The 18,315-nt window shown below is 39.8% G+C and overlaps 2 protein-coding genes across 3 annotated transcripts in view; one reads left to right on the forward strand and one right to left on the reverse strand.

Moving 5' to 3' along the window:
* The window catches only part of LOC143021812 (ileal sodium/bile acid cotransporter-like), a 30,386-nt gene extending 14,004 nt beyond the window's left edge, over positions 1-16,382 (reverse strand). For both annotated transcript variants that reach the window (XM_076179553.1, XM_076179552.1), the window contains exons 1-5: positions 15,777-16,382; positions 12,409-12,548; positions 8,035-8,240; positions 4,008-4,212; positions 1-149 (exon numbers count right to left, since the gene is read on the reverse strand). The exon at positions 1-149 is cut by the window's left edge and continues 19 nt beyond it. In XM_076179553.1, the coding sequence (XP_076035668.1) occupies positions 1-149; positions 4,008-4,212; positions 8,035-8,240; positions 12,409-12,548; positions 15,777-15,837 (761 nt within the window). In that variant the 5' untranslated portion in view covers positions 15,838-16,382. The remainder of the gene's footprint in view (positions 150-4,007; positions 4,213-8,034; positions 8,241-12,408; positions 12,549-15,776) is intronic.
* Positions 1-18,315, forward strand: part of LOC143021811 (uncharacterized) — a 217,647-nt gene that overhangs the window by 29,788 nt on the left and 169,544 nt on the right. The window lies entirely within an intron of this gene.

The raw sequence follows: 18,315 nt of genomic DNA on the forward strand, positions 1-18,315 counted from the left end.
ACAGCATAGCCCAGGGAGATACTGCCTATAGGAATGGCTGCAGCGGCCACCACCACGCGGAGATTGGAAGTGATTATCACATGCCAGTAGGTGAGGACAATCATGACTAATGTGAGCACGGCTAAGATCCACCCAACAATGCCACACATCTGCAACGAAGGTCGGAAGTCAGTTAACTGCATTGACACAATGACGTACATTCGTGGACATAAAATTCTTGTGAAAACATAATATATATATATATGTATATATATATATATATATATATATATATATATATATATATATATATATATATCAAGGACTATTACACAGGACGTGCGCATCCAGATCCCTGGGTCCGCTAGCGGAGGCCATTGCTTTCTTTTAACCTAACATTTTATATTGGACAAATATATCAAAACTAGAAACCTAACATTGTATATAGGACAAATATATCAACTATTGACTTATTCAATGCAGTATAAGTTAATGTAAACTTTTATAGTGAAATAAGAAACAATTTTAAAGGCACTGTTATGCTTTGAAATGCCAATTTTAGCCGGACTTAACAGGTATTATTGTATGAGGTTAGTGGACACCAGGGTTGGCGATTTTTTTTATATCTTTTTAAAAAATATAAAAAATATATATATATATATTTTTAAATCAGATTTATTTGATTTAAATAGATTTTTTTTTATAGATTTTAAATATTGTGGGATTGCTATCTGATATGCGATCTGATTGCTAAAGGACATTTTTAGCATATCAATATAAGGAGCAGTGTTATATAGACTTGCCACAAGTATACAAGGAACGGTATAAGCCTACATGTAGTATATATCACTGTGCAGCCCACAACAAGTTTCAACAAGATTTTTGTTGAAACTTGTTCTAGGTAAGCAGCTTCTCATTGAGTCAATTGCTGCTTTGGAATCAACCAGGAAGGATGTCTTCTGGACCTGGCAGAGTAGTTCCTTCAGGCAGAAAAAATGATCCTGTCTGGAATTATTTTGAAAAAACTACCAACGACTTCTGGCAAAGGGTACCGAGCTAAATGCAGAGACTGCAGCCAGGAACTACAGGGCATTGTGTCAAGATTAAAATCTCACAGAGATAAATGCCAAGGTCAACCACAGCATACAGAAGAAGAAATTGATGACCCAGGTAAATAATTTTACTTATATTGTGTGCATTTCTCCCTTTTCATACGCAACTATATAAATTTGGTGAACAATGGAGAGCATATGCAATAAGAATGTGAAGGCCTAAAGAGATGATACTTCAACTTCATTACTTCTAAACTTGGGTAATGACTATATCACTATAATATACTGTATCCACTCAACTTTGGGGCCTAGATGATTGTTATTCATTTCATTTAGCATTGTGTAATATGTTTCATAGGTTCCATTGGAATTCAGCCCACATGGGATTCAGCCCAAAGGGATTTAGCCTAACTTAACCCAACTAACCCATTATTTTTAGTGAATTTAAAAGTGGACTGAATCCTGTGTGGGCTGAATTCCAAGCCCACCTATTTCATATCCTGTTAATTATTTCCAAATAATTTAGTGGCTTGTGTGAATATGATCATTATCTAAAAAAATAACTACTGTACTCAAAAGTAGCCTAAATCACACTGTATCCATTCATTTATTTATTCATTTATAAATTATACAATATGCTAAAATTTTCTGTTTCCATATCAGGATCTGTATCAACAGCTTCAATCCCTTCATCATCGGCTCCACTTGAATTATCTGCAAACCTGACTCCACCATTAAAAAGGTCACTATCAGACTCCTCCACAGGCACCATTTCTGCTAAATCATTTTCATCTAAAAGAAAGTCATCAACATCTCTGAACAGATTTATCATAAAAACTTCAGCCTCGCAAAAGGAAAATCTCGACAAAGAAGTTGCAAGAATGATATTTGCTACAAATTCGCCATTTCGTCTTGTTCAGCATCCTCAGTTTCTCAAGATGGTTCAGAACCTGAGGCCAGGTTATATTCCTCCATCCAGAAAAGATATTGCTGATAAGTACTTGGATCTTGTGTATGAAAAGGAATAAAAAAGTGTGCAGATGACCTGAATAATGAAACTATGTCTTTCAATTGATGGCTGGTGTAACATCCATAATGAGCCCATAATATGTGTCAATCTAACAACATCCACTGGTCAGATTTATTTAGTTGACACAATAGACACACCAAGGAAACCTCACACTGCTGAATATCTTCTACAACTTGTACAAAATTCAATCAAGGAGGCTGAACATGATTTTGGTCGTCACATTGGAAGTGTTGTGACAGACAATGCAGCAAATGTCACCAATATGAGAAAACTCTTGGAGGAATCGAGTGAACCTGAGCATACCGTCCTCACATACGGCTTATATCGTTCCTTGTATACTTGTGGCAAGTCTATATAACACTGCTCCTTATATTGTTATGCTAAAAATGTCTTTTAGCAATCAGATCGCATATCAGATAGCAATCCCACAATATTTAAAATCTATAAAAAATCTATTTAAATCAAATAAATCTGATTTAAATAAAAAATATATTTTTTATATAAAAAAAAAAAAAAAAAAAATTGCCAACCCTGGTGTTCACTAACACCATACAATAATACCTGTTAAGTTCGGCTAAAATTGGCATTTCAAAGGATAACAGTGCCTTAAAAATAGTTTCTTATTTCACTATAAAAGTTTATATTAACTTATACTGCATTGAATAAGTCAATAGTTGATATATTTGTCCTATATATAATGTTAGGTTTCTAGTTTGATATATTTGTCATATATAAAATGTTAAGTTACAAAGAAAGCAATGGCCTCCGCTAGCGGACCCAGAGATCTGGGTGCGCACGTCCTGTGTAATAGTAGTCCTTGATATATATATATATATATATATATATATATATATATATATATATATATATATATATATATATGTGTGTATATATATATATATATATATATATATATATATATATATAAATGGACACATGTATGAGTTTATTTGCCTGATTTTATTCATCTAATATGTTCTATGATAGCAGGATCCTGTTCCTGTGCTTCCAGTGGTCAAACTTGGACTTGAATTTTCTTATGTTGTTTGACTGTCCTATCCATTTCATTCTGTTCCATTGATCAATATATCTGTTTTGGGAGACTATATTTCTTGATACTCTTCAAACACCTTGTCTTTTTCAATTTCTTTCCAATTTATCTTTATTTTTTTTTTTTTGTCCAAATGTAAGAAATATTTTCTGTCGATTATGCTTACTCCATTCATAATTCTGAATGCTGCTATAATATCAACGATCCTTCTTTCAATGAAATTTAACAGTTAAAGTTTAAGCTTTGGAGCAGTCTGTTTGTCTCTCCCACAACCCTGCAGATATATCTGTCAGGTGAAAAGTTGTCTTCCATCAACTCTCCCAAATATTTCTTTCCCTTTGATTTTGTATTGGATTCATCTGCCAAGAATAGATTAAAGGTGTATTTTGAAGGCATTGCCCATTTGAAGCTTTGCATTTTTTTTTTGTATTGAAAAAAAAAAATCATTATTGTCTCCATGCGAAAAGAGTGTCTAGGCTTTTTACAATAGCATATAGTCCTCGTTTTTCACTTTTCTCTTGGTTTTTGCATAATCTCCAATTGTGTTGTCGTAGCTTGTTGTACCTTCCATCAAATCAGTGACATATGTATGTATCTGTAAGTGCTTGTTAATGCCTTGTGTGTGTGTATGAGTGTATACATGAGTATGGAACAAAGGCCACTTGCAAAATGCATATAAAATGAATAGCTAATGTATTAATGCCTCGCAAACAGGAGATCGTAGCAAGTATATATTTGATAGATTAAATAAATGACTGACCCTACTAGGATTTTAACCATGGAATACATGACTGGAAAGCATGGTCATTGCATCTCACTAAGTAGTTCCAACGTGGATTCGTAATCACACAGTCCATGGTTTGAGTCCTAGAGCAGGTATAGCACCAATACATACCTTGGAAATCCACTCCGCCCAGACTCGCTTGTAGATGCGTATGGCCATCCCTATTCCCGTTGGGATGGCGATGACGACGAGACTGCTCAGGATATTCATGTAGGGCAACTTGAGCTCATAGGCAGACCAGCGTTGTGTGTAGAGCCACAGATTGAAAGGCATACCCCCGAACGCCAAAAGTGAGGAGGTAGTAGTCATCAGGATACTGTGGGTTAGGTGTGTCAAAAATTGGGTGCGAATTTCGGCTTAAGTGGTGATATTTTCACACACCCACGTGACATAATTTCCTCTTATGTAGTATGCATATAATTGAACAATTTTTGTGGCGTAGTGTTTTAAAGTGCTCTAGCTTAGGATACTAGCAGGGTCCTGTAATGTTATCGGGTGCCCCGACCATCATTGACGCTTCCAGTACAAGGATTCTTTGTTACAGTTGACAAGGCCTCATTCATATATGTACTAGACGTGGCATCGTCTTCGCTCTGCATGGCAGGAGACGGTTACTCTCACGTCAGTCCATACCCGTCTGCCATACTGTGAGCACATAGCACTCCATGTACGCATAACCCACTGATTAATAAACGCAGTGAGTAGGATACTTGCTATTGCTTGCAACTTGCAACAGTGAAACATAGGACGATACGCGAATCGATGGCGCGTACGTGAATGACGCACAAGTGAACGAAGTACTGACGGAACTAGACGGATAGGCAATAGTGTACGTGCTGGACCGTGAGTACAGTGTCGACAACAGTGTGTGTGTTGGACCGTGAAATGCCGAGCGGTAGTGTGACGCGCCTTCGTGGACACGTAGTGGTGCGAACAAAGGGGCCTTTCATCCCACCGCTTCGCCCTACCCGCCGCGAACGCAACCCCGTATGGAGCCCAGCTGACTCACACAGGCCACGCCCACCCAGCCTAGGAACTGGTACAACGCCTCTGCTCCCTCGCTGTAATTACGTCATTGCAGGAGGTAGCGACTAACTGCCGCTCACACGAGGCATCGATGGTGACAGCCTCGGACGTCAAGTAGGACCTGCACGCATGCGCCGTGTCGGCATGTCAAAGGGGTTCCCCGTCAGACACATGCAATCCCGCCTCAGCGTCTCCGCCCCCGCACCTTCTCCCGGGAAGGCTGGCACCTGCCGCCCCAGTGCCTGACGGCCCTGATCGCCCCTCCACCACCTGTCGGCATACATATCCGTATGCTGCCTGACACAGGTGCGGACATCACAGTGATAGGTACTCGACACCTATGTACGTTGGAGATATCTAGAGCCAGTATAACCGCCGCTTTCGGCGCCGACGTACGTGGCCGACATATCTCACATGCCTCCAGCAACGGGACGCTTCCGGGCTACCTTGACACTCGGAGACAGGGACTGCAACGCCGTAATACGGATTCACGGGAAGGTACAAACACCCCTCCTCTCCTTCGGCTTGGCCATAGTCCCGCCCGACTTCCCAAGGTCTGTCCTGGTGGTGACATACGAGAGCAGGTGCGCCAAGCTAACATTACCCATTGATAGCTTAACGGGCGCCGCTCGCGATTACTTCCTACGGGAGTTTAGTGACGTGCTGGTCTGCAAAGATGACCCCCGCACCGCCTCCCCCCTAGGAAAGATGGTGGGTTCCCCCCCTACATGAACGTCCACCTACAAGATGACGCGACGCCCCTCGCCTTCCACACGCCCAGGTCGATCCCGTTCGCATTTCAGGTTCAAGTGAAGGAAGAACTTGACTCAATGGTGCAGCAAGGTATCACGTCTGTCGTAAGGCGAGCTCTGTCGTCGCTGCCCGTGCTGGCGCCCTTCGACCCCGCCCTGTCAGTGGTATTGCAGACGGATGCGTCGCTCCTCTACAGCATCGGGTACGTCTTCCTCCAAGACCACGGTTAGGGCACTAACGCCTCGTCCAGTGTGGGTCGCGGTTTCTGACGGACGCAGAAACCCAATATGCCACTGTCACTGGAGATGCTTGCTGCCACCTGGGCCGCATCCAAATGCAAACCATATCCGTTTGGATTGCCCCACTTCTCGTTGATGACAGACCATCGTTAGCTCACCCCTCTCCTCACGTCAGGAACGTCGTCACCGGCAACGTCGGCGTTTCGCGGGGACGACCCGTCGCTCACCGCCGACGCCGATAGAACGCTCTAAAGACTCCGGGCCGCGGCACGGATAAACACCGCCTACGGCCACCTAACCTAACCTAACCTAACCTAATCTAACCTAACCTTATCTGCTTGTCCTCCGGGTTCCCGTCCAATCACCTCACCCTACCCAACTCCGCCCCTCCGTATTGGAAGCTCCGGGCCACCCTCTCCGCCGACGGGGAACCACCGCTGTGCGACCAGCGCATCGTTGCCCCCACCGCCCTACGGAAGCGCCCACCGGCCTCCGAAGACGCCGCCCCGTCGCGTCCCATCCCTCGGTGGAGGACCTGCCGTCCTCGTGCGCGGATCCCCCCAACTCCGTCCCCGCCGCTTGCCTCGGCTCGCGAATAGGCATACCTCTCGCGATGGTCCTGCGAGCGCGGTGGGAGGTGGGGAGGTTGTAGTGCTTTAAAGTGCTCTAGCATTGGATACTAGCAGGGCGCCATCGTGTTGTCACGTGCCCCGAACATCAGTGACGCTTCCAGTACAAGGATTCTTTGTTACGGTCGACAAGGCCTCATTCAAATATGTACTAGACGTGGCATCGTCTTCGCTCTTCGTGGCAGGAAACGGTTGCCCTCACGTCAGCCCATACCCGTCTGTAATACTGTGAGTACATATCGCTCCATGTACGCATAACCCACTGATCAATAAACGCGTCAATCGTCCCCCCGTGTTTCAGTCACATGTTGCAAGAATTATGACAACTTAGAAAAACGCATATTGTGTGACAAAGGAAACGTCTCTTATTAGTGTATTTTAGTTGAGAGGAAATTAATTTCTATTGCTATTAAAAATTTGTTTCTTGTTCAGTAGATGGTAGCAAATCCACACGTATCATGCACACACATCGTCTACACATACCTCCTTCTCAGCATCCAGACCCATAAATACTCCACTACCACCAACATACATTTGAAGCACATTAGAAAACTTAAAGGGGGTTATTATATTGTATAAAGGGTTTCCGGAGAGAGTAGTAAATAAGAACAATAACGAAGGATAAAGTGCCTTGATGGAGCGAGGTAAGTAACGGAGTCCCATAAGGGTCAGATACCCTAACATGGTTGCATACGATGCAAAAATCATGTTGAGGGAGACTGCAAATTGTCACAAGAGTTGGACTATATACATGTATGGAACCAATTATAGAAAATTAACTTTAACGTCAAGAAAGGCAAACTAATGGGAGTGGTTAAAAAACATCATTGACTCAATGAGAATTGAGTGTTAAAAAAAAAAAAGAAGAAGAAAAAAAAAGGATCTGGGAATATTGGTCACGTTTGCCTTTTCACGCAGATTGAACATACAGACTATTGACGAACATTAAAGTGGTTTTTCACTGGATGGACAACACGGACGAGATGATAAGAAAAATCATGGAATACCTAGATTCCTAGAATATGCAGCAATAGCGTAGCCTACGCACAAAGTGGGAGATATTAGCAAAATCGAAATAACAGAGCTGGTTCCCAGCCATGTAGATAAAATGTATGAAGAGAGATGAAAAATACTGGACCTGCCATCATTGAAAGGACGAAAAAGAAGTGGCATGATCTTTGTGTTCAGGTGATTAAAGAAAGTAGATAAAGGTGACAGAAAAATCTCTTGGTATGGGATCGGAGGGTGTCATAAGTTCATGGGAACAAATTGAAGAAGACCACATGTCTGAAGGATATCAAAAATAGTTTTCTGCATAGATGTATCATCTGGAATAGCTTAGATGGTAATGTAGCTCAGCTTAAAACCAAAAGCAAATTAAAAAAATAGGCGTGGGAGTTGGAAAAAACAGGAACTGATTACAGTTAGACAAAATACAATTAGATAAAGCATTCACACGCGCGCGCATGCATTTAAAGAGGGCTGCCCCACCTCAGAGCTAGGTCTCCATCCAGCCAGTATGTAAAAAAGTTGGATAAGGCTCCTCCCGGGCTGCAGCAGATGAGGAGAACCCCCAAGGATTCGTAGGGCGTCATGTTGAGTGCCATGGTAAGCCCAAAACCTGCGGCAGGAAGGATGCCAAACTGGCTGACCATACCAATGACGCACCCGACAGGTCGTTTCGCGTGGATTATAAACTGAAACAAAGAATTTGCGTCATATTAGATGAAGTTAATAGATAACCTCTAACGGTCAGGGCTTCTCTCATTTGAATAAGATCGACCGGCGTTAGACAGAACGAAATCCTTTAAGTGACCATATTAGGTAATTGGCCCCCCATAGAGGTTTAAACGAAAATTCGGGGCTGAAACATCCACCCATTCCATTCTCGGTCTTCTCTTTAAGTTCACTGCATCCACCTATAACTTCCACATTATTTTTGCAAGTCATTCTTCACTTATTCTTTCCACGTGCCCAAGCCATTCTAGTGTTCTTTCATCAACCCTATCTACCAGCTATCTTTTCACCTCTTTTAATTTTTCTTTTGTTATACTTATAGTAGCGAGTGAATTTACCCTACGCTTATCACAGGTTTCAGTTAGGATTTCATTTTGAGATGTTTCTTTTACGAATACTGAGCTTAAGTAGTTGTTTAAGATGTCACACATTCCTTCATTCGAATATTCAAGTTGATCGTTAGCAGATAGTGGACCAATATGATTCGTAATAACCTTTTTATCTCTAATGCAACTATAAAATTCTTTGGGATTCTCTTTGAATTTATCAACGATATTCGTTTCGTATTGTTCCTTTCCCTTTTTTTTTTTTTTTTTGCCGTCTTTTCTAAATCCCTCTGTATTATCACACAACTTTGGTACTCATTAGGTGCATCAGAACACTTGTATTTCTTAAAAGCCTATCTCTTTTTAGCAATATATTTTTTCTTTGTCAAGCCATTTTAGGTGAGCCTGATTTGGAGGGAGGGGGAGTCTGTCCTTAAATGGGATGTAAGTACGAATCATCTCAGTAAGTGTATTTTGAAATATTTCCAATATCTGTTCTACAGGTCTTTCGCCTCTAATTTAGGCAAATTCTCCGACAACTTGTCGGAAGGCTTGTCTAAATGTGAGGATTCGATGAAAATGAGACTACGTCTGCTGTAGCCATGAAGAAGGTGCTCAGGGACTCGAGTAGTCCTTTTTTGGCATCATTCATGGCTCAATTGCTAGCGTCTTGGCTTCACAATTATGCCAGCACAGGTCAGGGTTCGAATCCCTTGGCAGATTTTCTATAAAAAAAAAAATCCTAGAAATACACACACGTGTGTGCATATGTGGGGTCATTCTGACAAATTGAAGGGGGCGGGAAGGGCACATCTGGAGTTTTAACCCAAGCTTATTTATGATTAACTAGCAGGACCCGTGGAAATTCCACGGGATTTACAAAGGAGTCTTCAAAATCTCCTGAAGGAGTCTTCAGTCTCCAAAAGGAGTCGTCAAAGTCCCCCGACGTTGTCGTCAAATTCTCCCGTCGCCTCTCTCTCTCTCTCTCTCTCTCTCTCTCTCTCTCTCTCTCTCTCTCTCTCTCTCTCTCTCGTTAGGTCAATCATAGCAGGACCCATGGAAATTCCACGGCGACATAAATGATTCAAGGGGACATGTCCCCTCCGGAGCGCGTGACGTCACAACTGAAGACCAGCCAATCAGAAGAAGAGACATGACGTCACGCCTGAAGTCAAGCCAATCAGAAGAAGAGATATGACGTCACGACTGAGGACCAGCCAATCAGAAGAAAGAAGAGACATGACGTCACAACTGAAGATCAGCCAATCAGAAGAAGAGATGTGACGTCACGACTGATGACGTAAGCGTGACACACGTATTAATATATAGATTTTGCAATGGGCCTTTGAGAAAGTCTATTGCAAGACCAGTCAGGAATAAGCCCTAATCAATATTCATGTCTTAAGTCCCCTGGGACCAGCTAGAACAAATACCGAGATCATATTGCGCACTAAAAGCCTAAGTATTATTCCCCACAATGAAGTTGATAGTCCACAAAATTACCTTGATTCACTGAATTAATGCATACATTGGGATGCATCCATGGTCACGTCATGTGCAGAGATCCTTGTTTGCCCATTTTGTTGGGACATCGTTCTGGTTAATGAAAATTCATGTGAACAAGCTACATAAACACGTCAAAGGAAACATGGACTGGAAGTGATGCGTTTATTGCTGACGTTTCGTCTACGTTGACAAAGTCAATAGACGAAACGTCAGGAATAAACGCTTCGCTTCCAGTCCACATTTCCTCTGCCGTGTTCATGCATCGTTCAGGTTCCAGTGTCAGCTGAAGGTATTGTAGCCCAGGTTAAAACCATAAACAAATTGACCTCTAATTCCAGCGGTCAATCCGTATGAACAAACAAATACAACGAGAACTATAACACAGAAGTACGAGCGCATTATATACAATATTGTTTAAGTCTCTCAGTCACTCTTTCCCACTACTTCTTTTAAATTATATTCACGTTCACTTCTATTAGTCCAGTGGATTGAGCACAGTATGTAACAGACACTGCATTTTTAACAATAACAACCATACTTGGATCACAGAACATGCATATGCGACCACTTTTGGATACAGTCACTGAAATAATCTTCAGTGTAGGTATGGCGGCTATTTCAATATTGGTAGCTTAACGAGGGAGATAGGCAAAAAATCTATGCTTGTGTGTGAAATAACTTCTATCTTAATATGAAAAATTATGTTTGTTTCCTTTCTGTATACTGAGAAAGTCACAGTTTTTCCTACTCGTCGTATTAACGTATCTATGAGTTATTGGAAAAAGAAAATTTGATTAGAATCAATGGTAGGGAATCACACTGGTTTAGATATGTAGACGACGTCCTCGCTATCATCCCCGAAAACACCAATGTAAATAATAAAGTGAGAATGCTTAACGCGGTCAACAGCGACATTCAGTTCACCGTAGAAGAGGAACAAAACGGACAATTGCCCTTCCTAGATACGTTAATACGACGAGTAGGAAAAACTGTGACTTTCTCAGTATACAGAAAGGAAACAAACAAAGAGGATTTAGTACATTACTTCTCCGCACATGATGATAGGACAAAGAGTGGTATAGTAATAGGATTTTTTCTCAGGGCACTACGAATCTGTAGCAATGAATACCTAGAAGACGAATTTGATTATATTATGAAAACCTTTGACAAACTTGGATATCCAGAGGGAATGTTGAGGAGAACAAAAAGAAAAGCAATAAATATTTATAATCGCGGAAAGAAAGAGAGAAATGATAAAAATAATACAAATTTTATATCAGTACCTGGCTCAGATACGTCACAATCAATAGACAAATATTTAACAAAAACAGGTATAAACACAGCTTAAATAACTAACATGAGGATAGGTGATTTGATAAAGACTTCCGAAAAGAGAACCAATTCCGAAAACAGCGTCGTATACAAAATCCCGTGCAATAGTTGCTCAATGGCATATTTTGGCGAGTCATCAAGGGGATTAGAAAAAAGAATTTATGAACATAAAAACGACGTAAAAGCACATAGGATATCTAATTCTTTAGTAGTTCATGGGGAAAAATTCGATCATTTACCAAACTGGAGAGGAGCTGAGGTGCTACATAAAGGTTTTGATAAAATCACCAGAAGAATTGTTAGAATCAGCATATATTTCAACTAATAATTCATCGAACCATCGAGGAGGGTTTATCAATTTAGCTAAAAAAAACCTAGTATTTTAATTCTAGAACACGCCAGGAAAGACCTTTCCCAAGTGTCCGAAAAGGTAATTAGGTTTAGTACATAAACTTCAATTGCAGTTCTACGTACACTCTGAAGAAGTTCTACGCGAACGAAACGTTAGAGTGTTTAGGGTTCCGAGCCTTCCCCTGTGTTTATGTTCTCCATCATCCAAATCATATATATGTATATATGTACAGTATATATATATATATATATATATATATATATATATATATATATATATATATATATATATATGTGTGTGTGTATGCAACTATTCTTTTGTCGTAGAGGAAAACCTTATTCTGACCGATGACTTTAACCGCCAAAATATTGTTCCCTACCATTGTCCATTTTTCCTAATAGATTTGTCATTCGACCCAACCCTGTTATCGAATTGCTTCTCATAAAGACACATACAAATCAATAAATGCAATATACCAGATTCCGTCTAAATGAAAAGATACAAACACACACACACACACACACACACACACACACACACACACACACACACACACACACACACACACACACACACACACACACACACACACGCACACACAGACCTACCTACCTCTTGCCAGTAGGTGGCGGCGCCCATGCCCAGCATGAAGATAATGAGGGCGGCAAGAACCACGATGGACAAGCACTTGTCCAAAATCTCGATCCATTCCTTCGAAAATAGAGCTCCGTTTTCTATGACCGTCTCGTTACCTGCAATGGTCACCATCACAAAAATAGAAAAATTATTATATCTTCCTTGATTTAGTGAATAGACCGGCCCAAGCAGACTAACCAAACTGTTGGCAGAGATCAGTATCTTGTTTTGTGTACTCAAACCTTTTAAATACAAAGTAGAACTATGGATGTTTAAGCAGAATACACGCTAAAATAGCACTGATAAATTTTTGCTCAATGCATTTATTATTTCTGGATAGAATATTTTCATGCAGAATTAATTTCTTTTTTGGAGAACAGCAAGGGGGAGAAAGGTATAAAGAGAGAGAATGTCGTAGCTATATTTGCATATCATAAGGAAATCCGAGGTTAAGGCAACATTATCAATGTCCGTATTTCTTAATATAGAAGTGAGGCATGTCCCCTCCCGGCTCCCATTACCTCCGTACGTGTCGTTGCCAACCAGGAAATTGAACAGAACGAGGCTCGTGTACCAGTTGCCTCAGTGAAAGATATGACAAGTTGAAGTTCAAGTTGAGTTGAAGTTCCTTGAGGGTGTTCACAACATCCCCTGGCAGCCTATTCGATGGGCCACACGAAATTTATTGGGTGCTTCAGCAAGAACCCACTGTGTTGGATAAGAAGAAATGAAATAAATGATATCCATATATTTCGATCACGGACTGTGATCCTCTTCAGTGGAATACAGAGTGGTGGAGCAAGAGGCATGTCTTATGTACAGTAAAAGAAGGAACATGGATAGGACTAAGGTAGCGTCTAATGCTTTGCAGGGCAGTTCACCCGCCTTCACCAAATGTTCCTTCTTTTACTGTACAAAAGACATGCCTTTTGCTCTACCACTCTGTATTCCACTGAAGAGGACCACAGTCCGTGATCGAAATATATGGATATCATTTATTTCATTTCTTCTTATCCAACACAGTGGGTTCTTGCTGAATTTTACGAATGTGTTACGACATTACTTTGTAGTTATTGGGTGCTATTGATGCACGGGATCATGTCGATCACGTAGCCTGTTTTACAGTCACATACAAAGAACAACTTTTGTCCGAACCTGTCTTTTGGATGGAATATTAACTCGTCATTGCATTAATCTTTCATTAATGCATAATCTCTGATGTGAAATGAACGTGGAGCCAAACTTGTTGTAAATATGCCTGCAAATCTGTGAGCGTGTTTCACTACACCAGTGTGATGGCAAAAATGTACATTACGAGTACAGCTTGAAGTTACCTATAGACGAATTATTGTAGTAAAGTTGAGTGATTTATTAGTAGTAATAAGAAAAATTGGAAAATGATGTCAGTAAAAAATTATGGACATTTCGTTAATATTTAAAAAACGGGGACAGATGTAAAAAGTTGTTAACATAATAATAAAAAATAAAAATAAAAAAAATAGGACAGATAAAAAAAGAATACTGATCTCCTTTTTAATTTATCTGTTTCCTAGAATCAACCAGTATTCAAATATGTAATCACATTATTTCGACTACAAGAATCCAAAATATATTTCCCCGTATTGCCCCTTTTGTCAACTGAGAAAGTTACCTAGTAACATACCTAAAAAATCTTCAAATCTAAAATCTCTTGCTGAATTTTTCCAACATATTCCTAAAATTAAGATATTTAACAATAAATACTTTTGCGTCTGTTGGACATGATGAAAAAATTACCGAAAAAATGAGTCACATTTGATTGGAATATGTTGAAGAAATGGGGTTCGTTCCTCACAAAAATACACCGTATAGAGAGATTTAAAGTTATGGCATAACAATCAGAGTAGCTGAGAGAACACGAAAATGGCGAAATGAGCTAGATTAAAAAAAGAAAAAAAAAAAAAGAAAAAAAAAGAAAGGATGATAAAGCCCCCACTTTCCCCCGATCCTCTTATTTCAGTAATGTGCATCACGACTTTGTATTTGAAAAACTTGAAAAAAGCGAAACGTCGCACCACTAAAGGCTCCATCCTCACATTTGGTGTTTATTTCAATAGACTTGTCGGCAACTGTCATTTTCATAGATTCAATTATATTAATTTCTAACAAAAAATTACACGAAATAATTGTCTTGAAGTTATTCCAGTCAATATAATAAATATGCTCCTTCACATAGAGAAAAACACCTCTGGATGCTTGCGTCTGTTGGACACGTCGCACCACTCTATACTTGTGTTGCTTGATCCTTGTCTTAAGGTCTTTGCCAGTTTGGCCAATATAAGACTTGTTACAATTCAAACACCTTTGAAATGTCTTTACATGTATACATACATCATATACCAAGGCTTTTCCCCCTTACAAGGGAGGTAGCCAAAAAGGAAAAGGCATAAAATCATTCCCACCCATTCCATCCCTGAATACACTCCACACCCCTCCACCCTCCCTCTTATCTTAGCACCTCCTGGATGACGGGTCATCCCTGCACCTTGTCCACTGCCCTGGGTCAGAAGCAGTGTCGCAAGACACAGCACATCCACAGCAAGGCCGCTTCATTAAATCGGCGACCCCCCCTCTCTGTCCCCCCATACAGACCTTAATGGAGGTCTACATTTATCTCCCTACTATATTTGATCAAATTGCATTTAGTCAAATTTCTTTATGTGAAGTTATATGTAATGACTTTATAGTTATCCCAGTCAATTGGATGGTTAAATTTGCTCATGTGAATTAATCTACTGCAGGGCATCACATATTTGTTACGTAATTTTGATATTGATGTAGTTTTTAACAATAGAAATAATGTAAGACAATTACTTATAGATAATTTCATCAATAAAGGTTGTGTACAAAAATACATTGTAAATCATGTAGTCAGTTTTATGTTGGTCAAACTGTTAAAACACTGAAAACACGAATCAATCAACACAAGAAATATGTTAATTAGGGAAAGTAATTTAACGGTGTATTCATTCACATGAGCAATTTTGACCACACATTTGACCGGAATGACGCTGAAGTCATATTTAACAACACCACAGAGAGAAATCTAATCGAATGTATTTTTACCTAATCTAATAATGTAATAAATGTAATCCTCTATCAAAGTTTGTACAAATTGAATAATATATAATATATATACAGTATATATATATATATATATATATATATATATATATATATACATATATATATATAATATATATATATATAGTGTGTGTGTGTGGGGGTGTGTGTGTGTGTGTGTGTGTGTGTGTGTGTGTGTGCATTCGTTTGATAAAATATAGAAGTCAATGTAGATTGCTTACCTTCATTCGTTGAAGATTCATTGAGGAAAATGTTCGAATCCATTGTGTAAAATTTTATCATTCTGTTGTCCCTTGGTCTTAATTTAGTACCCCTGATGAGAGACAAGAATACTGTCACCACGTTCCCCTGAGTTTCGTTAAAGCGTGACAAAATAAGGTGAAGCGATGAGACTAGGTATCCCCCTTTTTTGTATCCTTATTTTACGATCTGTGTGCTAACTTACGTTTTGATTCGGCCGCACCCTTACAAGAAGGATTGGGGCTTTTGTATAGTTTTCTTCTTTCTATTTAGCACCAAAATGATCGCATTTCAATAATCATTGCGTGTTTGACAATTTGTAAGTCTAATCATGTAAAAATTTACTTTCCTCTACGCTGAAACCGAACTCGAAAATCTTTGCAAACTCTGTAGAAGATGTTAACGTTTCAGTTTGAAATGTTATGTACCACTGTTGAAAATAGACGTTAATGACTGGAGGCTTTACAAAGGGTAACTGTTACTAACGTCAAAAGTAAATATTAAAGACTGGAGGAGTTATAAAGAGTAGTGGAGGAGATATATAGAGTAACTGCCATCACTGTTGACAGTGGTACTGACGGACTGACAGAAAGTGAGAATCTAATGACAAAGATCGAGAGTTGCCAGTTATCTGGAGATGATAAGCTGCACACAAGAAATATACTGTTCTGCATAAATGCAACTAGTATAGATTAGAAGACGATACAATCCAAACTAAATCCAGAGGGTAATTAAATGGTAGGTATAATACTTGGAGTTAAAAATATTTGAGCATAGAACTTTTCTTGTGTAATGCAGTTAAATAACTAATTGAGTATTCTTTTGTTGGTTTGCTACGCTCACAAGAGAAAACGTTAGAATTGAATGGGTAACTACAGTAAATACCTGATATAAACTATGACAAATTTATTGAACGTTTTACATTGTCAAGTAGTTGTCCGAGAGGTCAAATATGCGTTCTCAAGAGCACGTCGAGGAGCACTTTTGAACATTACACTAGAATATATAGTAATATAAAATAGTACAAATTCAAAACTTATTTTATTGGTTATTCAATCATTCCGTCACCCTTGGTCTCTCTTGCAAAATATCCACGGCCTCCAAGACACCGGCAGCAGCCACTAGGCAAGACAGGGGCCTACTATGCGTTAGTAATGTCTCAATGGCGAGCTTGAGTTCAGGCGTGCTATTGTGGTTCAGGTCTGTTGTTTGATGTTTCTCTCTTTGGGATCTATTTCTGGGGGTTGCTGTTGTTGTTGTATTGAGTTTGGTGGTCTTTCCTGAAAGACTTGTTTAGTTATTTGGGTGTGAATGTGCCTCTGTGTGGATGTTTTATGTGTTTTGAATGGCAGGTTGTTGTACATGTTTGAGCTGTATGTTGCTGGTTGTGGTTGTGAGATGTGATGTGAGGGGTGTGTGTTGGTAAGGGATCTGGCATAGAATTGTGTTCCTTTCATATTCATGTGATGTTCTATTGGGAAGATTTTGGTTTCTGTTTGTGGGTGTCCTATGTGGGTGGTTTTGGTGCATCCTATAATTACTCTTAGTGCTCCATTCTGCAGTTTAAGTTGTTTGTGTTTGAATTACCTGTGATTGGGAATCATGCTGTACAAGCATATTTTAAGATGAAAAAAAAAAAGTTGAGGCCGTGCTCAGTTCGGACGAGTGACAGCGAGTTCAGACAGGCTAATTGAACTCTTCGTTAAAATTACTTATTATTTACGAAAAAAATACAACATAAATGGATATAGAATAAGAAAGAATAGCAATAAATTTTACATGAATTATAAATGGATAAATAATTACCAAGCAGAGTAGTTGGATGTACTCTTGTATGCAGCACGTAAGAACAGGTGGTCGAAACGAAGTCTTGGTTATGGTGTAGACAAGCCTTGAATCTGGTTGCTAGAAGTCGCACCAACGGAAAGCCGTTTAGGCCGACTCTTTAGTCTCGGGAACAAATGGGTTGTTTGAGGTTAGGTAGGAGATTTTTTGGTGGTCGGGAACTTGTATGAGATTGGTTGATGTTTCGTTGTTGAGAAATAACAGAGAGAGTGTCGAGTTGCACTTAGTCCAGCAGCAGTCTGGAGATGTCCGAAACAATTCGGAAAAACACGCGTGGAGATTGGGCAATCGTTGTGGTCCAAAGGAATTATTTTGTGGAGTTGTCGTAATCGACGAATGTAGAATAATTTCTACGTAGATTCAGATAGGCCCTGGGCGTCTGCTTCTTTTCTTGTCTTCTCTGTTTCTTCTGCGTTCTGCTTCTCTCTGCTTCTCTTCTCTATTAACTCTGTTTATTGACTCCCTTGGGTCGCTCTCCACTTCGACTTTTATAGCCCGGGAATGAATGCTTACGTTTCCTGGGATGCCAAAACGTATCCTAAGCAGGTATTTTAAATACCTCCAACTAGCAAGAAAACAAAATAAATTTTCGCACCAAAATGTGTAACGTTTCTGAGCTTGAAGGTATCTGACAGGACGTATAAGCGCGCCCCCAACAGACGGGTGTTGCGCAAT

Source organism: Oratosquilla oratoria, chromosome 43 (genome assembly GCF_046742065.1).
Source record: "Oratosquilla oratoria isolate Oo_2021 chromosome 43, ASM4674206v1, whole genome shotgun sequence".
NCBI lineage: Eukaryota > Metazoa > Arthropoda > Malacostraca > Stomatopoda > Squillidae > Oratosquilla > Oratosquilla oratoria.